This window comes from Oryzias melastigma, linkage group LG8 (genome assembly GCF_002922805.2).
Source record: "Oryzias melastigma strain HK-1 linkage group LG8, ASM292280v2, whole genome shotgun sequence".
NCBI lineage: Eukaryota > Metazoa > Chordata > Actinopteri > Beloniformes > Adrianichthyidae > Oryzias > Oryzias melastigma.
Window position 1 is genome coordinate 14886454 of NC_050519.1, and position 20655 is coordinate 14907108.

At 37.5% G+C, this 20655-nt stretch overlaps 1 protein-coding gene across 2 annotated transcripts; it reads right to left on the reverse strand.

Moving 5' to 3' along the window:
• Positions 1 to 5793: 5793 nt before the first annotated feature.
• Positions 5794 to 18968, reverse strand: LOC112146644 (trichohyalin). 2 transcript variants are annotated; one of them, XM_036213313.1, is made up of 15 exons: positions 17691 to 18968; positions 16530 to 16836; positions 16302 to 16404; positions 16129 to 16210; positions 14937 to 15046; positions 14687 to 14832; positions 14260 to 14492; positions 14075 to 14173; positions 10528 to 13368; positions 8746 to 8893; positions 8519 to 8624; positions 8055 to 8211; positions 7614 to 7700; positions 7309 to 7441; positions 5794 to 7179 (listed from the first exon to the last, which is right to left on the reverse strand). In XM_036213313.1, exons 2-15 carry the CDS (start codon positions 16573 to 16575, stop codon positions 7004 to 7006), a joined length of 4467 nt encoding a protein of 1488 aa, XP_036069206.1. In that variant the 5' UTR covers positions 16576 to 16836; positions 17691 to 18968; the 3' UTR covers positions 5794 to 7003. The 2 variants fall into 2 exon arrangements, with proteins under 2 accessions (XP_036069206.1, XP_036069208.1); XM_036213315.1 differs by lacking the exon at positions 17691 to 18968 and having other exon boundaries at positions 5795 to 6930; positions 7088 to 7179; positions 16530 to 17104.
• Between the last annotated feature and the right edge of the window lie 1687 nt (positions 18969 to 20655).

A 20655-nucleotide genomic window follows, 5' to 3' on the forward strand; every position in this document is an offset into this window, starting at 1 on the left:
TGATCACTGAAGGTGCTGAAAGAACTCTTCTTCCGTCTCTGAACTGCAAAATTTAGAAAAAAAAAGTCACAACCTGAAACTGCATATTTTAAAACATGTAAGTATGCTAATGAGCTGTTTTTGCAGAAAACCCCAAGATATTTATCAGAAACTCGTCTGGCCAAAGTGTACCTGTTGCAGAGCTGAAATTCACACGTTGTACTGTCTCCTGTACCACTGCATTTATTTTAAGTTGTCATGGAGTGGGTGGTTTGGTCTGGATTTTCACGTGGTCAAAAAGTAGAGGAGCTCATGTTGAAGATGCTAAACTCTTAATAAAAAAAGGTTGTGTAGGAAGTACCTAGCCAGCAAGGCCAAGTGGGCCCCATTTGGTTTAAAAGTGGGTAGAAAATGTGGATCCCAATTGGGTTTCCATGGTGGCCCCAACTGTGTTTGCCCACATTGGCTTAAGTGGACACTCAGTGGGCTGGCTCGCTATGCTAGCCAGTCACCTGGTGGATAGCATAGCAAGTTCCACTGCCAAGGGGCTGGCAGAGCAAATCATACAAATCGTAATTGTGAGTGGTCCATGGATGTTAGTTTTAAAATCTTTTAGAAATATTTGTTATTTAAAAGTTTTATCCTCCAAGAACGGTGATTCCATGCAGCAGAAGATCTAAATAGCACAGTTCTTCTCTTACAGTTTGACTTTGAAAAAGGAACAATCAAATAACCAGAGCTGACCTGGTGAGTTTGATCATGTTGACAATACCCACAGATGTTGTTGTGCATCAAGCATTGAAGACTAAGTTGTAGTTTGTCTTCATTCACATTGAATGAAGACACTTTGAACACCATTTGCATCCCTTGTTCTACTTTCTGAAAACTTATCACTGCAGCTCTGCTCAGGAGTTTGTAATGTTTACATTAGTTTGACAAGACAAAAACCAGATCTAGCAGCTTCACCTAGATTCAGAAAAATGTGCCATTATGATGGCCTCAAAAGAATCTAACCCAAAACGGCCTTCTTAGTAAATAAAGTTATTATAATTGATCCACAGGAGTCTAACTTCTGCAGCACAAAGTGTTTTGTTTCCTGATTCCACATTTGATTTGTAGATTTGCAGGCTTTAAGGTTGAATAAATGTTGAAATCAAATGTAAATAGATCATTATGGATGGTGAAGGAAGGAAAAATAAAACACTCTTGTCATTTAAGCTGTTTCTGCTGCACGTGTGCTTTCATTCATGCAGACTGCAAGAAGGATTTTTGCAGTCTGTAAATGGGTTATAGGTTCAGTTAGAGGATGGCAGATCAAATGGTGGTGAAGTGTGCTATGGGGACAGCGTGAGCCCGGAGCCCAGCAGTTGTACCCAGCAAGTTATTTAAAGGCCCTCTTCACTGCGGCAGGACAAAGTGGGCCAGGCTCGACCACACTCGAGAGATGACTCAAGCTCCAACGCTTCAGAACATTCCCTCACCTTTCAGATGATCAACAAGGTCCTGCCTGATCCAGCGGAGTTCCTTGACATGTTTGATGAGTTTGTGGGATTTCCACAGAAATGCACAAGTTGCAGTTCAGAAAGGTAATGTAGGAATGCTCAATTTAGTCATTTAGTTCATTTTAATTCAAGAATATATGCAAGTTTTACAGTTTCTCAATTATAGACACTGCTGTCTTTTGTGGATTTTCCAAAATAAAAGTTATAAAATGTTATAGAACAGCAAGAAAATCATCAGATGCTATTGTTAGTATCTGAGATATTATCTGATAGATCATTTTATTAGTATGCAGTGTACAAAAACTCAGTTTAGGATAAAAAGAAAAAAAATTAAAAGCACAACATTGCAAAACCATTTACATATTTTTAAAAAGTTTGAGAAAAAAAAACTAAGGAATAAAATTTAAAGAAAGTTTCACTTTCTTCATGACTTTTTAAAAATATTTTTAAATGTTTTTTTTAACAGAATCACATGGGGTGCTGTACCATCTGTAAATCCTTAAAGTAAAATTTTAACATCAATATTTTTGGTTATTTAGCTTGTTTTGGAAGGAAAAAAAAGTTCTAATTTTTCAAATCAATATTTTCACCTTTTAATTTATGTATTTATAAATATTACAATTACTAACTAAATATTTGAGTTTTATAACGAAATATTTTACTTTAAGATAAATGTTTAATTTTATGCTAAATATTTATTTTATAATTATAAATTTAGCTTACAAACTAAAAATTTAATTTAATGAAATTTAAACATTGATATTTAGATCTTACCTAAATATTTATGTATTTAAGTTTTGTAACAAAATGTTTATTTGCTAAATAAATATTTACATTTAGATCCAAACTAAATATTTAGTTAAAACTAATTCTAGCTAAATATTTAATTTCTAACCGAATAATATTTATTATTTAACTAAATGTTTACCTTGAATCTAAATATTAAGCTTGGTTTAGGGGTGTAAGATTTAGGAATACTTGAATAATAGGTAAATATGCATTTGAAAAATAAAACATTATTTTGTTTCCTTTAAAACAGGCTCCATAACCAAAATTATTGCTGTTAAACTTTTACTAGGCAGATTTACAAACGGGACCTCATAAAATAAGGAACTTTCTTAAAAAAAAGCTCATCACACAAAAACACCTCATTTTGGGAGCTGTACACTGACCCCTTCTGTCCCAGCAGGTCAATTTAATGAGCACCTTCAATGAAGCGCTAACACCTTGTGCGCTGTTAGCACTTACACACAGAGAAGACTGGAGGTGTAATCCAGGTCACTCCGGCTGTGAGACAACATCTGCATTCATCAAAAACCTTGTTAAAATTGTGCGTCCACTTCCTGATGATTGATATTTATCTTGATTTGTTCCAGACTGGATTATGGATGTTCCAGACATTTTATTAAAAAAAAATAATGTCTTCACGATTAGTTAGTTCTTGAATCAATCTTTTTTCTGTTCCAAACGGAGCCACAACCCCAATGCTTCCTTCTGGCGTTTCCTGTACTTTATGTTCTTTTCACATTTCACTTTAAAGCACAAAAAACAACTTGTTACAGCACTTCCCAAAGACGCTAATGAGCCCCATGAACAGAATGGCGTCGCCAAAATCAGCTAAATTTATATTTCCCTCATGTGAATAATTCAGGATTTATCTATTGTCATGGAAACGCTGACAAAATTAAGTTGCAGGAAACAAGTTGCATGTAGGTCACACGCCTGTAGACCCGATTTCGGGGGAAAACACAAACGCCTGGAGAACAAAATAAATAAAAAGACACATTCTTGAGTCATACGTGACAGGAAAAAATGACCCGAGCTGGGGGCTTGTCAGCTGTAGTGTAAATACATCTGAAGAGCATCATTGGGGAAGCAGCGGGCTGCGCTTGCAGATCAGAGGTGCCTCCATGCTGGTTGCAGTAATTGATCTTTGCTTGAGTAAATGGGCCACTTATTTTTACAGCTTGAGCAGGTGCACCTGTGTACTGGTGTTACATCAGCCGCTGATCTGTCATGAGGACCTGGTTTGTGGGGCAGCTTGAATTTAAATAAAAGGAAAAAAAATCATGCAGGTGTGCACAAAAACACACAAACACAAAGGAAGAAAAGCATTTTTTTATTTATTTAACAAAAAGAAACATAAATTATGGTAGGAAATGGTTAAATTGTGTGCATTGAATTTTTATTTGGAGAATTAAAGTAATTATTGTCAGGAATGACATCATTTTTATCAGAAATAAGTGTTTCAAACCATTATTCCTTGGGGAGGAATACTATGCCGTTAGGGTATCTGTTGGAGATTTTTAAGAAATCCCTACGTGGTTTAACCTGAGTAACGGACCACATAAAATGGGCCCCACAAAAGATTAAAACTAAAAAAAGCTGCAGAAGTGCATTTGTGTTGAAAACTGTGAAATTTGGGAGATATAATGCCAGGATTTCCTGCACAGGTGAGCCGTAAACAAGCCGTGTGGCTGCACAGTCCAGCTTATTATGCTGTTTTATTTTTTCAAAAGTTGATGCAATTTCTTGAGCTCTTACTGAAATGTTTGCAGGCCAATTCGGCCAAATCCATAGCTCTATTCTCAGCAGCCACTTCCACCGCACCCTCCTCCTTCCAGAACTTATTTACAATCAAAGTTATGGCCACTTTTAGGAAACGCTATAATAATTTTATATGAGTGGCAACTGCAAACAGCAGAGTGGATGACTATTACAAATAAAGGAATAAACACAACAGGACAGATGGAGTCTGGCTCCACTCTCAGCCCAGATTTGAAAAATTAATAAAAAAGGGGGCGGGCTGTGCGAGGGAGGTGTGGTTTGGATCTGTGATTAACATGAGGATCGTCACTCTGCGTCTTCATTATAGAGAGTAGTACTGAGCAAAGGGATGCTAGCATCACCACAGAACCTTCTGTGGTGATGCTAGCATCACCACAGAACCTTCTGTGGAGGTTGAGGATTTTTCTCCTCCACCTTCTCCAAGCCAGGCGCTCATGGTCCAGACCGAAGGAGACCCGTGTCTCAGCAGTAAAATGCTGCTAGCATCATGGCTAATAAAAGCTAATGTATTAAGCAAACAATCCCGAGTGAAACATTCATTGCAAATCCATCACCAGTACAGAGTTTGCTGGATTCATTGTCAATTACACTAAGCCACTGTTGCCTAACTTCCGAATCCACTGGAAAGTTGTGCAAGCTAGTAGATTTTTGATGACTGAAGGCAAAACACCTACGAGCCATGCTAAAGCTAACACGATAACCGACTGTTGAAGAATCAAAGATGGGCGGGGCTTTTATTGAGCTCAAAGCACAATGACGTGAGACTTACACCAGTTGACCAATCAAAAAATTCAACTGTAATACCTCATTTCAACAGACAGACGGTGAAACACCTGGTTTACACGGAAGCGCCGCGGAACGGAGCCTGCTTCCATTCGGTGCCCTTGTTAACCTATGGTGTAGTTCACACCATGCGCAGAGCTTGTTTCGGAGATTTCAGAGATTGTTTCGCCGTCTGGTCTATTTTGTGCATAAGCCTAAACCGATCCGCGTCAATTTACATCAAGATACAAGAGAAAATCCGGTTTATTTTCAAAATATAACCAATTTTTCATGATAAAACACAGTGATTGACAAATATGCTCATGTTTTTGTATCTAAACAGACTGTAAAGATGAAAATGAACAAAAAGACATTGTGAAGCTGTATTTGGAATAAAATTTCCTCAGAAATCAGGATTTAGATATCCCTAAAATAGCATGACAAAAATGTTTGATGTGAATTTACTGCAGAACTAAACATTAAACATTTTGCAAAAGAATTATTGGCCAATTCCAATTTATATTCTTGATTTTCTCATAAAATTATATTCATATATATATATATACGTTTCTAGAGATATCATTCATTAAAGCACACCGGGTGGCAATAGCTTGAAGGTCCAGAATTATATCCCTGGAATAGGAATCCTCTTTCCACTGTCTTAAGATCCAGCCTGCACGTCTGACGTTTTGCTCCCCAGAAGTAAGAGGGAAGGAAAAGATGGATATCAGATTTTAATGAGGTGTGATGTTCCTCCTTAGCAATGTGACTCCAAGGAACTCGTGTCCTCCGAAGTGACTCTGAGACAGTGATGTATAACAGGCGCTGACATGGGAACTCTGGAAGTTGAGTCTGCTGGCAAACTCCTTAAAGCACATTTTGGGATATTTTATTTGAGGATTTAAAGGTAGATGTGTTATTATGTCTCGCAGTGTGAAATCTGTTCCCTAAACGCCTATAAGGTTTTAATAAAACAATAAAAGTTAGTATGTTTTTGATCTGAGACCTCCTTTCGTTTCAACATTGCAGTAAGATGAATGTGCTGAATGACCATTTAGCCATCATTCTGTATAGTGGGGAGTGCAATAAGAGCTACACGTGCTGTGAGTGGCCATGTGCTAGTGATGCTTTGGCTCCAGAGCAGAGTAGAAGTCGGGCTGAAGTTCACCCAACAGTTTGCAACGAACGAGGTGTTTCAAAACTCTTGCATTATCCAGGAGTGTGCTAAAATGCTGTCAGAAAGCAAATCCAAACTCAATCATTTGTGTAAATTGAGGTATTCTTGTGCTATCATTAAGATTGTCATTTTTTTTTTTTTTTTTACCTCCCACTTTTGTTTTTTACTTAAATAATGTTGTGTATGAAGTTTGTTGCTTTTTATAATAATTTTAATTTTTTTAAATATAATTTTAGGTGTTTTTGTACATTAAATCAGCCTAAGCTCAATTAATTCTTTTCTAGGTTTGCAATTAATTGGTTACATTTTTTTAATTGATTCTCGGCCCTTCTTATAATAGCTTTTACCAGTAACTAGATGTTTAAAACACAGAATATTTTGCATTTAGTTAATTTACTAAGTTAAGGTAAATTTTTATAAATAAATTCGAATCTAAAAATAAGTTTGATTAATACCTTAATACTGTTCAGATCACATTGATTTAAAAAAATGATTTTTTTTGTTGTTGAATTATTTTGCTTTCATATGTCTTTTTATTTCATTTTTTAAAAGTAAATTTTTATAAACTTCCACAACTAATGAAACAGTTTGAGCGTTTTGCAACAATCACTCAGTCATTTACTCAAAGAAAAATTAGTATACCACTTTATTGAAAAGACACAAATTACAAAACTCCAGCACTATCTGCTCAAAAATACATAGATATCTTTACTGGTTGGTGTTTGTGTTCTGGTAATGAATATTTCAGATCCAGAGAAGTCTGTGGTTTTTGCTGCTTTGTCGCCCTCTGGTGGTGGAGTGATGCAACAGCAACTTATCAGCTCAGAAAATGAGCTATTAAATCAGTAAACATATTTCACGCAGGTAGTTTTTACATTTAAGAAATCAGGATGACTCAAATAACTTCCTTCTTTCTTGGATGGAAAGGCCATCTTTTAAACTCTAGAAGGAAAGAAATAGACATAAAAAATGATTAGATAGAGAAAGAAATTCCAGGGTTCTGAGTTAGTGGGCTTTAAAGTTTGATGAAAAAAACAAAATCAAAAAAGTAAATAAATAGTTTAAAAAATAATTTAAAAGACTCAAATTCTGGTATTACCTTTGATCTTATTCCTCTTATTTGACGCATGAGGAAGGATTTCTCCATTTTCTTTGGAGCAGCAGGATTGCTTGAAGTTTTCACTGAGTCATCTGGGAAAACGAGTGAGGAGGCAGGATATTATGGATCTGCTTTAACCATATGAGCAATGATAGATTCACATTAGGCATAACCAGGCATTATTGAAAATTATTTTGTACACTATTCATAAAGTTTCTCACCCGGGTTGCTTCCTGAAGTGTCCCTATGTGGAGACCACGTTGCAAACTTGGGATCTTTGTGGACATGCAGATGGGCTTCATTCGGCTGGTTTCCATGAAATGCCTTCAATTTATTCTGGGCCAGCAATTTGTCCTTTAACACACATAGATGAGCAACTTAGATTTTTGTTCAATTTTTCTAAACCTATCCACAAAAATATAACATTTGAGTCTTCCTATGGTTTTGGCTAATGACTGACTTATCAGAGAATATGTGTCAACTCCATAAAAATTATGTGAGAAAAGAGCTGCATAAAAGGAAGTACCACTCGAGCGATGTCCAGCTCTTCTCTGAGAGATCGAGCTTCCTGACGGAGAAACTGCATCTCTGCCTCCTTTGCTTTGAGGACACTCTGTAACAAGGAACACAGATCTGGATTAATACACTAATATTAAGAAGATAAACGTCAGACGACATATAACATCTTTCAAAGCTAAATTAAAAATAAATCCCTAAATTGATTTGATAAATCAACAACTGCAGTGTTTGAGATTTGTACATTTTGTAGTTTGGAAACTTTAAAACACAGATGAACATTTCTGCAGAAACTTGAACTAATGGGCCTAAACCCCTAAACCTCCATCTGGATGAAACTGTTTGAGTGAAGGGAGTCATGTGACTGATTTTCATGCAGTTGAAACATAATATCTGTCTCTAATTTTTCACTTTTTAAAATGAAACATTTTTTGTTATTGTTATTTTGCACCTGCTTATTTTGGAGTTCTTGGTTTTCTTTGCGGTACTGCGTCACCGATTTCCTCTCGGTCTGCAGCTCCTGGCTCAGCTGAGAGTTTTCCAGGCATTTGTCTGTGTGCTGAGCCGACAACACCTCCAGCTCCTTGTGCAATAATCTGATCTCTTTTCTGTGATGACGAAGCAGAACAGCCTCTGAACGGTTGTGCATGATTTAGAATGAAACTGCAGCAATAAAGACGTGACTTATGGCTAAATACTAAACCATCAAAATGAAGCTACTATGGATCATTTTACAAGAAAAAAAAATGTAGATCAAAGTGAATTGCATAGAATTGTCTCATTTTGTGCTCTTCTTTCCATACATGGGGATCAGTAGAGGGATTTTCAAATTGTGCAATGATTATATATTTGTTTAAAACTCTTCTTCTTCTCCCCAAAATGCATTTTAACAAGTAAATGAAAGAGATCACTCACTCGTATTCCACTCGTATTTGTGTGATATCTCCACTCTCCTTGATGTGCTGAGACTGTCTGCTCCTCTCTAGTTCTTGTTTGTGAGCTCTCCTCATCGCTACAATCGCTGTCAAAGCAAGACATTATTTTAAACAAAATCTACAAACTATATGTTTATACTTCACTCATTAAAAATATCCCTTACTTGGTTTCAGACCCTATTTGTTAAATGAATTCATATGATTTACCTGCCATGGTGGCAGCTGTCTCCTCCTGCAGGAGCTGGTCTTTCTCCTTCAGGAGTTCGGCGACCTGCTGCTGATGCTGCTCCTGCAGGTCTTTTATCAGCTTCCTGTGCATTTCTTCCATAGCGGTAAACCCTTGATCACAGGATGCCTATTTTAACATTAAAAAAAATGTATTTGGTCATACTGTGTACTTGATAAACATGTAAAGACTTTGCTCTTTATAATCAAACATATTAAATACAGTTTGGCAAACAAGTATTTGGTCAGCCAACAACTGTGCAAGTTCTCCCACTAAAACAAAAAGAGGTCTTTAGTTTTAATCATAGGTATACCTCAAAATGAGAAAAAAAATCGAGAAAATGTTTTTAAAGAATTTATTTGTAAATTGTGGTGGAAAATAACTATTTGGTCAACAACAAATGAGCAAGATTCTGTATCTCACAGACCTTCCTCTGTAGAGGATCCTCTGTCCTCCACTCATTAATAACACCTGTTTGAACTCCTTATCTATATAAAAGACACCTGTCCACAATATCACACTCCAAACTCGCAATGACCGAGACCAAAGAGCTGTCAAAGGACACCAGAAGCAAAATTGTCAACCTGCACCAGACTGGGAAGACTAAATCTGATATAGATAAGCAGCTTGGTGTGAAGAAATCAATTGTGGGACAATTATTAGGAAATGAAAAACATTCAAGACTACTGATAACCTCCCTAAATCTGGGGCTCCATGCAAGATCTCATCCCTTTGAGTCAAAATGATCACAAGAACGGGGATCAAAAATCCCAGAAGCACACAGAGACTGCAGAGAGCTGAGACCAAAGTAACAAAAGCTACTATCATAACACTACACCACCAGGGACTCAAACCCTGCAGAGCCAGACGTGTCCTCCTGCAAAAGCCAGAACATATGCAGGCCCGTCTAAAGTTCGTGAGGATTGTGAGAATGTCCTATGGTCAGATGAACCCAAAATAGAAGTTTTTGGTAAGAACTCTACTGTTTAGAGGAGAAATCATGATGAGTTGCATCTAAAGGACATCATACTGTAAACCATGGGGGTGGAAACATCATGCTTTGGGGCTGTTTTTCAGCAAAAGGACCAGGACGACTGATTCATGTAAAGGAAAGAATGAATGAGGTCATGTTTTGTCAGATTTTGAGTGAAAACCTCCCTGAGGTTAGGGAATTTAAGATGAAACGTGGCTGGGTCTTTCAGAAAGACGACGATCACAAACACACTGACCGGGTAATGAAGGAGTGGCTTTGTAAGAAACATTTCAAGGTCCTGGAGTAGTCTAGCCAGTCTCCAGATCTCATAGAAAATCATGCCCAAAACATCACTGCTCTAGAGGAGATCTGCATGGAGGAATGGGCCAAAATACCAGCAACAGTTTGTCAAAACCTTGTTTAGACTTACAGAAAACGCTTGACTGCTGTCAACAAAGAGTATTTAACACAGTATTAAGTTGAATTTTTGCTAAATATTTGTTTTCAACCACAATTTGCAAATACATTCTTTAAAAATCAGATAATGTGATTTTCTATATTTTTTTTTTTTCATTTTGTCTCATATTTGAGGTATAACTATGATGAAAATGAAAAATCTCTCATCTTTTTAGGAGGGAGAATTAGCAAAATTGGTGGCTGACTAAATACTTTTTTGCCTCATTGTATGAATATGATGCCTATATGTTATTTTTTATGATTTTTTTTAAAGTTAGAATATGTGCATATTCAGCTTACTTATCATAATGGGGGAAAAAGTAAATATTTGTACCTGAAGGTTTTCAATCTCCTTCAGATGTGTCTCTCTCATAGTAACTGCATCAGTTTGCAGGTTCTCCTCTGTTTTCCGTTCTTCCTCCCCTGATAAAGAAGACCCTCCCTCTGTCGGTTGAGGTGCTTTTGCAGCGAACAGTTTTTCTCTTGAAGCACAAGACTTGGTGTAGTAAGTGTGCAAATACTGCATCTCCTCCTCGTGGATCTGCTGCAGTTCCTTGATCTTCTCTTGAAACTCCGTTTCCAGTTTTTGCCTCTTCTCCTTGTGGTAATCCTCAATTTTCTGCATTTCTTCCAAGAGTCTCTGGTTACTCGTCTCCACGCATAAAATCTTTTGCTCGGCTTGCTCTATCTCATGTCTCAGTGCAGTGTTGTCCTCTTGTAACTGATTCAAGGCCTCTTGTTTGTCCATCAAGTTCTCGTCCTTCTCTTTGTGCTTGGTTTGCATTTTGTTCCGTACCGTCTCCCACTGCTTAAACTCACGCTCTAAATCCAGGTAAATCCTGTCTGACAGATACGTCACTTTCACCTGCTCTTGGATACAATCTAAATCCACAGAGGAAGTGATGTCCACATTAAAGTTCATGCCACCTTCATTTAAAGGTCTGTTGTTTGTCTCCGGGCAGATTTGACGCAAAAATGTGGCTTTTCTTTGCAGCCGAGACACAAGCCTCTCTAACCAGTCGTCATCGGATTGACGTTTCGCAGCCAGTTTTGTGACTTCCTCTGAACCCCTGCCTCCTACTTCTTTTGCTTTCCTCTCAAAATGAATCGATTCTGAAGGGCTGGAGTTGGCCTCAGCATGATTTTGATCCTCTGTCTCTTGACTTGTGCTCTCAAACTCTTGCTGAAGTTTTAAAGCAGCATAAATGAGCTCCGCTTCAGCACAAGCTCTCACTATCACACTGTCCAAAGGTTCCGACTCCATCAGTTCTTCGGTTTTTAGGGCTATCCTTCTAGAGGTTATGTTTTTGTAACTACCCACTCCATCCCTTTTGTTTGCTCTCGAAACTGCAGACAGTAGACAAACGCCATTTTGACTCTGAAGGACAGACGCCATTTTGTCCACTATGAAGAGCTCCCTGGTCAAACACTTCGAAACACTTCCCACGTCGTGTACCGACTGTTGGTTGGAGGTCGGAGAAGGTCCAGATAACATCTCATCACTGAGGATTTTTTCATTTTCTTTGCTTGCGTTGCGCGACTCGTGCTGGACCCTCTCAGCCTCCTTCTCCCCCTGCTGAAGACAGGCTGCCACAGTCGTGAGCTGCCGCTCGATTTCCGGAATATTCACAGAGGTGGACTGCAGCCTCTCCCTGCAGGCTTGCACGATGTTCAGAGCCACCTGAAACCTGCCAACCAGCATCCGACAGCAGCTTTCGGTCTCCTGGGCATAGCGTTGACTCTGCTTGGCCTGACTATGGAGCAGCAAGCTGAAGTGCTGGACGTTGGCTCTGCTTTGGGTCAGTTGGGAGCAGAGGCGTGGATCCTGGGAGCTGGTGTCACTCTGCTGCTCCTCCAGCCTCTCAGTGATATCCCTCAGTTTCTCCTCTGTGACGAACAGCTTGGTTTCCAGTAGCTGGATGGCAGACATGAACTTCTCTGGGTCATCTTCTGCTGTGGCGATGTATTGGTACGATGCATCCAGAGAGCGAGAGCGTATTCTCCCTTGTTCTTGAGCACTATTTACCTCAGTTGCATTGAAATTCTTAGGGAATTGGAAGCTGTCTGCCTCTCCTTGGTTTTCCACTAAAACTTTCTGTTTCGGCTCAGCAGAGTTTATAGACTCATCTATTAGCTGAGAGTACTTCCGAACTTTCATTGCTTCACTCAATTTCATTTCCGTCTCCTCTAAACTGTTACCTAAGACCTCCATCTTTAACAGAATTTCGTTTAACTCCTGCTCCTTCCTGTCCAGCAGTCTTTCGTAGCCCTCTCGGATGTCCTGAGTTTCAGACTCCCTCTGCTGCACTTTGCTCAACGCCACCTGCAGCTCCTCACAAACTCTCTCGTGTGCGTGCTCCAGATTGTAGTAGTGGGTTTCCTCTGTTTTCAGGCGCTCCTGGAGTCTGTTCACTTCCCGTTCTGCCTCCGATAGGTGGTTTTGCAGCTCCTGACAGCTTCTAGCCAGTTGCTCTCTTTCCTCCTGGAGCTGCTGCACAGCTGACACCGTACACTCCAACTCTTCCTGCAGCAGTCGCTGCGCTTCCTCGATTTCTCTAGTCCACGACTGACTTTTGTTGAGGTTCTCCACCTGCTGCTCAGCCCTGTCCAGCTTACTCTGAAGGTCTTGTGAGGTTTTCTCAGCCTGAGCCAGGCTGGCAGCCAAGCTGTTGCGCTCTCTCTCCTGACTCGCTTGAAGAAGCATCAGGTGTTTCTGCAGCCGGGCCTCTTTCTCAGCCTGGGCCTCCTCATAAGCGTGAAGCTGAGCCGACATGTCTTGGAGATGTTTCCGCAGCTGCTCAGCCTCCTGTTGGAGGCGCTGCTCATTCTGTAACTCCTGCTGCAGCTGCGTCAAACGGACCTCTGCCTCCTTCCTCTTCTCCTCACTGATGCTCAGCTGGGACTTCAGGGAGGCCACGCAGCGCTCCCAGTCCTGCTGCTGCTCCTGGAACCGCTGGCGGTCTTGGTCAAGCTGGATCTGAGCGAGCGCTGTGGCGTCACCTGTAACCAGCAGCTGTGCTTGCTGGGCCAAAAGATCCACTCTTCGACGTAACTCGGTCTCTCTGGCCTCCTCCTGACTCCTCTTCATGGCCTCCAGCTCCATGCGGAGGTTGTGGTTGATCCACTGCATTTGGTGCAGAGTGACAGACTGATCTGACGATGGAGGGATTTCATTCTACAAGACAGTATGGCAGAATCATCACAATGAGGGGTTTCAAATTCTACAAGTATAATCTTTTTTTATTGCAAGACAAAAGTTATAAAGCAAGTAATTATTTTTAATCTTAGGAAGAACATTTATCTTAACATCAGATTAGTAAATCCTATTATAGTGATCATGGAAGAGAACTAATTTTGAACAATAGTAATTGACATATTAAATATTTATCAGAAATTTTGCTATCATATATCTCCAAAAATATACATAAATCCCCTTTTTAGCCACAAAACACAGAAAAACAAATGAGTATTAGAAGCCAATGATGTAATAGACCAGAAAAGATGACAGGAAGCACGAAGAGGTGTGGCCTCTCAGGAACAGGTGAGTGCATATGCCATAATGTGGGTCAAAAGGGTCTGCAAAAAACGTCTATCCAGCGTGACGAGCATTGCAGCAAAGGTTCTCCTGATGGATCCAGGTTGATCTGCTTTGTCTGTTTCATTAACTTACATGACTTTCAATGTTTTTGTCATTTTTTTTTTAATCAAACCTTTAAGTTTCTGCCCCAAGCCTTCAATTAAAGTCCTACACAACTAATGAAAAAATGTTCCAAAAGTTTTTTTTCTCATTTGTTGAATTAATCTCTTTTTGTGTTCTCTGAGCAGTTTTTATCTTAGTTTGTTTAAGATCTGTACGGTTTGCCGTGTTTCCTTCACTGTACCTGCAGAGAAAACAGTTTCCTTAAGTTTGCGTCTTTCTCTTGTTGCAGATTCCTGTTAATCTGCTGGACCCGTGACAGCTCCTTCTGTGTTTGCTCCAGCTGTGAAGAGATGATAACAAACTTGCCACTAAGTAGTCTAACATATTCTTGTGTTGATGCGTTCCACTTGCACTTATATTCCTCACCTCTTTGACAAGCTGGCCAGTGTTGTGTTCACATGGCAGTGTTTCCTTGTCATCGGTGGATGGGTTTGCCGTCGTCTGTGGCTCTTCTTCCTGATTCGTGGACTCATCCTGCTGCAGATTCTGTTCTATGGGGCTGTGCTGCTCTAAGCTATCCTCGAAATACTCATCGTTGGACATCACTATCGTGGAAGCAGAGCTGTCGCTTTGGTATTCATATAATGCATCTGTAACACCTGCTTAAAGGAAATGAGTTATAAAATATCTGACAGGATTTCATGGAAAATGTAAAAACTAAAACAACTGTAGTGAACTTTTTTACACTAACAGATTGTGGTGTAAATATGGTGCAAGTCTTAATATTATTACTGTACAAATTTGACATTATTTCATCCTTGAGTTCATGATCAGTTGAGCACCACCTCTTCACCTGTGTGTGGAGGACTTGAAGGTGAAGCAGAGAGTGATTCTTTTCCATCAGCCGAGCTTTTCTCTTCTTCTTCTCCTTGTTGCTGCTGTGTTGGATGTGAATCCTCTATCGGGTCACCTTTGTCTGCCTTCTGCGCTGGGAGGGAGCTGTGAAGAACATAGACACTAATGACACGCTTCCACTAATGACCATAAGGATTACAAGTCACAAACATGACAAATGTCTTCCAGAACCGTTATTTTAAGCTTACGTTGCGTTCTCAGGGGGAGGATTTGGCCGCACATTCTTCAGCACTGCTTGGACCCAGTTACGTTTCATCCCAGAGGTCATCGCACACAAAGTGTACACCCCATCTCTCGTCTGTAGAAACAGAAAAAACAAGAGTTAGGGAAACAACTTTGAGGGGCAATTCCTGCAAATCACTTTTTAAAGATTATCTTTTGATCTATTTTAAAAGTAGTCTTTTAATTAGGATTGTGCCACTTTTAGTCAAAATCAAATATATTTTCTAGAACAAACATTTTCAAGGACTATTTTTTTTTAATTCTAGAAAAAAGTGTTGGAACCTAATAGAGTAATATATTCTGTGGGTTCTAGTTTGTCACATTTGCTGTATTTAAAAAAAAAAATCTGACCACAGACAGGTATGTGTCGCTGTTGCAGGAAATCGAGTAATAAATGCTCATTGCGTTAAATCAGTTTATTTTATTGTTATTAATGACCCGATGTTATCTTGTGCTCATGTCTAACTAGTATAATTTGAAAAAATATATTTTTATGGAAAAAAAATTGATAGTTATATAAGGTTTAAAATGATTTATTCTTATTTATCCGTACTAATGTTAAAAATTTATGTTTTTTATGTTTTAAAAATGTAGCTTTAGTGTGTTCAATAAATGTTTTTCCATTTCGCCCTGTGACCTGAGGTGTGTGATTGAGTGTGTCACCCCTGTGTTACACTCTCTTCAACTAGATTAGTAGTAGCTTCACACCTACAAGCTTTTTCCAACTGTATTTTTTTTTGTCTACACCTGATTCACAATGATTTGAATAAAGAAATACTCAGAAATGTAATTTTAAGCTTAATTTTTATTTATATTTGTCCTCTATCAAGAAAAAAGAACGCGATTTTCATTGGACTGGGTCATTAAAAAAAAAATACTTACTGTAAATCAAACCACCCTTAGAGAATTAAAAAAAAACATCTAATGCTAATTGCAAGAAAATTACATGTTACAACTTTTAGAATAAACATAATCAAATAGGTTAAATTTTTTGTGAATAATTACAAACACAGATAGAGAGACATAAATATTGGTGCGTACAAATTGCCACCTATTTTAAAAAATATACATTTTCCACTCTTAGGAGTGTAAAAATATCTTAACATTTTGACAGCATCTCCTCATTTGTGTTTGAAGAAAATTCAACCTTTAAAATACCTGCTTCTTTTCCTTGTTGCTGGGATGATGACATGCAGAGCTCGGAGCCAAAAACGAGGAAGACGTCTCTGGCTGGGAGCAGCTGCAGGAACATGTTAACATGCCATTAGTCATTCATGCTGCACAGTCAGAGCAATCCAGAGATGTCGATGCTGAGGATTTTAACTACAAACCTGAGATGCTCCTCTGAGGAAGACAGCTGGTCAGAGTCAGGAGATTTTTTTCCAGTGATTTGTCCTTTTTTTACAGACGATTTGGCAGCTGTTCTGTCTAAATCTATTTTGGAAACATTAAAGATTCAGCTGAATATATCACTTTTTGAGGTGTTTTAAATTTTAACTTAGTTGGTACATTCCAAAACATGCAAATGAGCAAAAGTAAATTGAGTGAGAATAAATTACCAGAGGATCTTTGGTCGAGTCTGTTGAGTGAGCGGCTGCTTCTCATGAATGGAGCAGCTGTGAGACAAGAGGCTTGGAGGGATGAAAAGCTCCGGCTGCTCCGCAGGTTTACCCCTGATCTGGCTGACTGGGACCCTTGTTTTGTTGCCTTCTGGCCAGCGCTGTCTTGGTGGCTGAGGCTTCCTCTTTTACTGCCGCCAGCTCTTGATTCACTCCCTCTTCTGCTGAGGTTGCTGCTCTTTCCACCAGTTTTAGAGGCACTGCTGCCAGAGCGCTTCCCTCCATCCCATGGAGGTGTTACAAAATCCTTGGATTAAGAAAAAGAAATCAGTAATCAAATAGGTTTATTCCATATTTGCAGGGCGACAGTGATCAAATGTCAGCCCATGTGCTCACCCCTGACCCAACACAGGCTGTTCAACACAGGAAATCCCATCACCTCAGGAGAGAGCCTTTTAATCCCAACAAGAAGTCTTAATTTGCTTAAGTGCCATCTGACCGCCACCATGACCAACCACACACACATACAATGTAAACTTAATCACTCTTGAGCATCGGAGAGCCATTAGATGCAGGCGGTCTATTCTGGCGGCAGCGGATGCAACGTTCACAAACTGCAGAGGCAATAATTCTGAGACCGGACCTCGTGACAGGGAAATCAATTGTAGGGAGTCCAAGCAGTCCTGACTTAGCAAGTTGTGCAGATTTTAAATGCATCTTAAACCATAATTGTCCACATTAATCAAGCTAAATGCATGTACGTTTAACAAGAAACACTTACCAAAACTGACAGTTTAATTCATATTTAAGACTCAACTCTGTCCTGGTGCATGATTTGGATCAGTGGTGCCACACAGAATAGCATTTTATTTTATGGAAAATATTTTATTTTAATTAATGCATTGCGAACTCAAAGCAGCTTTATAAAGGTGTTGATTTTGATCGTTTCAGATATGTGGAAATACATTTTAAATCACTTTTAGATTAAGAAATACATGCTTTCAATACAGTACCAGCAAAATGACCAACATAATGGAAAGAAATTAAATAAAAACAATTAAAAAAATCATCTTATTTTTGACTTCACACCATTGTTTAACAAGATCCATATTTAGATATTTTTAAAACATTGACATGATTGAATTTGTATTCAGTACTCACCTTTTTCTTGTGGTTCAACTGCAGTTTGTTGGTGTTTGCGGTTACCAGTGTCTCGTGCCACTTGCTTCACAGAATAAAAAGAACATTTCAGCTTTATATGTGTTCATTAGAACACATTTCCATCCCAAAGCAATTGTCATTGAAGCTAAATTAAAGTATTAAAGATCATTTTCGCTTTTCTCAAAGAAAGCTACATTCAACTTGACACCATAACTAGAGTTGTTGAAAGAAAAAAGAAACAAAAAATAAAAGAAATTCCAGTTGAGTTCTGATTTACAGGTAAAAATTTAAATGTTTTCTAAAATAGGCTCTTTATTCTCAAGAGTAAATCAACCACAATAAATTATTTGGTCTAATTTTCTGTTTCAGAAACACTAGTACTGTGCTGCATTATGAAATCTTGCATTATTTGGTAATAGTTGTTTATTTTTAATCAGATACAGTGATTTGACACCACTACATATGCAGTAAATAAGTGAAAGTTGGCTTACCTTTGCTTTTTAGACATCTTTTCATAAAAAGAATAAAATCAAGTAATAATAATGATGATAAATAATAATAATAATAATAGGAACTTTTTATTCAGTTGCCCCTTTAGCAAAAACAAAAAAACTAATAAAATAAAACAAAGCGAAGAAAAAGTCTCACGTCGTCGCACTCAGCAAACCCTAAAGAGACAGACAGCTACCTTCACCTAACCCCACCAAGATTTGACAAACCCCATTACAGTGTTGTTGGATTAGGCCAACAGATTATCAGGATTTACACACAGTAACATTAGTGAACCTGACGCACCGACTTACAGTTCAATACGTAGAGACGTCTGTGTTTATGCAGAGACAGAAAAGGGATTCCATCCCAAAAAAAGAACTCAAGAGTAATAAGGAAGAAGAGACGCTGGCTGCTGAGAAGACATGATGCAATCGAGACTATGGGAGGTAATCTGGCCTAATTTGAGCTATTGTAATCCATTTCTTTGCACTTAAATAAAGATAATCTAATGTCATATTAATAGCTAATCCCTTATCTATTAGGATGGTTTTTGAGTTATGAAAATATGATACAATCTGGGTAAAATACAATTATATCAATGTTAACATTTATTACAAAATAATGCAAAAGTAAAAGATATATGTACTTAAGCAAAAGGAAAATCTCAAACATGCTTCAAAATGTAAAAAAAAAAAAAATTAAAAAATCTGTCAACATTTTAAGATAAAAACAAAGTAAATGATTAGATGCTGTTAAGATATCATTTTAAAAAAAACATCACAAGAAACATGTTAATATTTGTCTGATTATTGTATTGTATTCCTTTCATATTTAAAAAATATATTTCTATGACTTTACTCATAGTCAAAACAAACACAAATATGACATTTTGCTAAATTCTGAGTTATTGAAGTAATATTGTGAAAGTAAAAAAAACAATTTTACAAAACATGTTGTGACACATAAACAAATGACATAAACACAACTAATCCAATTAATATGATTTTGATGAATCACAATTAATTTGACAAATTAAAGATTACAAACATTTGTCATCATTAAAATATACATGTTTTAGCTCATAGTGTTTAAATTGGCTAGTCCAAAGAGTAATATAAACGGTAATTGAAAAAGCATAAAAATGTATTTAGCATTTTCTAAAGAAAAAGGTTGTGGAATTATCATCTGATTTTCAAATTATTATTATTTTACAACGATCAAGATATTGTTCAGAATGATCCACCACAAGGGTTTGTAACATGTGGCTCTGGAGCCACAAACAACTCCTTTATCCCTCCATTGAGGCTCTTTGGCTTTAATGAAAAATGCTAACACTTTACATAAATGGTGGATTTGTAGTTTGTAGTTGTCATTTATGTTTAAATTGTCAACATCTCAGAAATCTGAGCAAAGTTATGCACATATTGATGCACTTAAAGCTTATTTTCTTATCTTCTGCAGTGCAACAGTATCTAGTTGTTGTTCTGAGGCAAATATCTTGTATTGTATAATTGCATTTTACATGTCTATATTAAAAAATGATTCTACACCAATGTTGTCGTGTTTATTATAATAAAAGAAGAAAAGTATGACAGCACACAAAGTCATAATGATAGAAAAGTTCAAGTTTGACTTGGCTTTCTAGCATTTTTAATCCTGTAAACTGTAAATCTAAAATCTGCTAGCAGATCTGTGTCTTGTGAGACAGCAGGTGTATTTAATTTTGAAAGGAACTTTTTGTGCTGCCGTCAAAGGTGAAAGAAAGTAAAATTGTTATATGAGAAACACATATCCATTTTATTTATAACAATAAAAAGAATATTGTAAATATTTGAAGACTACATTGAATAAATAAATGGCTTAATTTTATTAAGCATAAAAGCATAAATAAAATGTTTTTTTTATAAATGATGAGGTGGGACTTTATAGTTCTCATTGAGTTTTGATCAGTAAGAAACTCTTAAAGACTTCTGTCCTACTAGATTTGATCAGGGCTTGTGTAATGGAGGCCCAATAAAGACTGTTGGATGCTTAGAAAGCTTTATTGCAAATAAAATATGATAGAAATATAATAGAAAAGAAAAGGAAAATATATGTCGGCACTCCTAAGTGAAAATGAATGAACAAATGAATGAATGAATCAATCAATCAATCAATCAATCAATCAAACAATCAGCCTAGAAGAAATTAAAAAGTCCATAGAGAGAGTTCATTGTGAAGCAAACATGTTCTTTAGATGATCTTACAGAGAGAATAAAGGTTTATCTTTTTGTATCTTTTGGACAAATAAATAATATAAAATAAATCAGATAAATACTCATAAAACATTGACATATAGATTTTTCTTTTAATGACCAGTGGATATGAAATTCTCTAAATAAAATAAATAAGTTGACATATTTATTAACTTTAACATTAGCTTCACTAAAGAAACGCTTTTTCAAAAAAGATTCTTTACTCTTTTTGGAAAAAA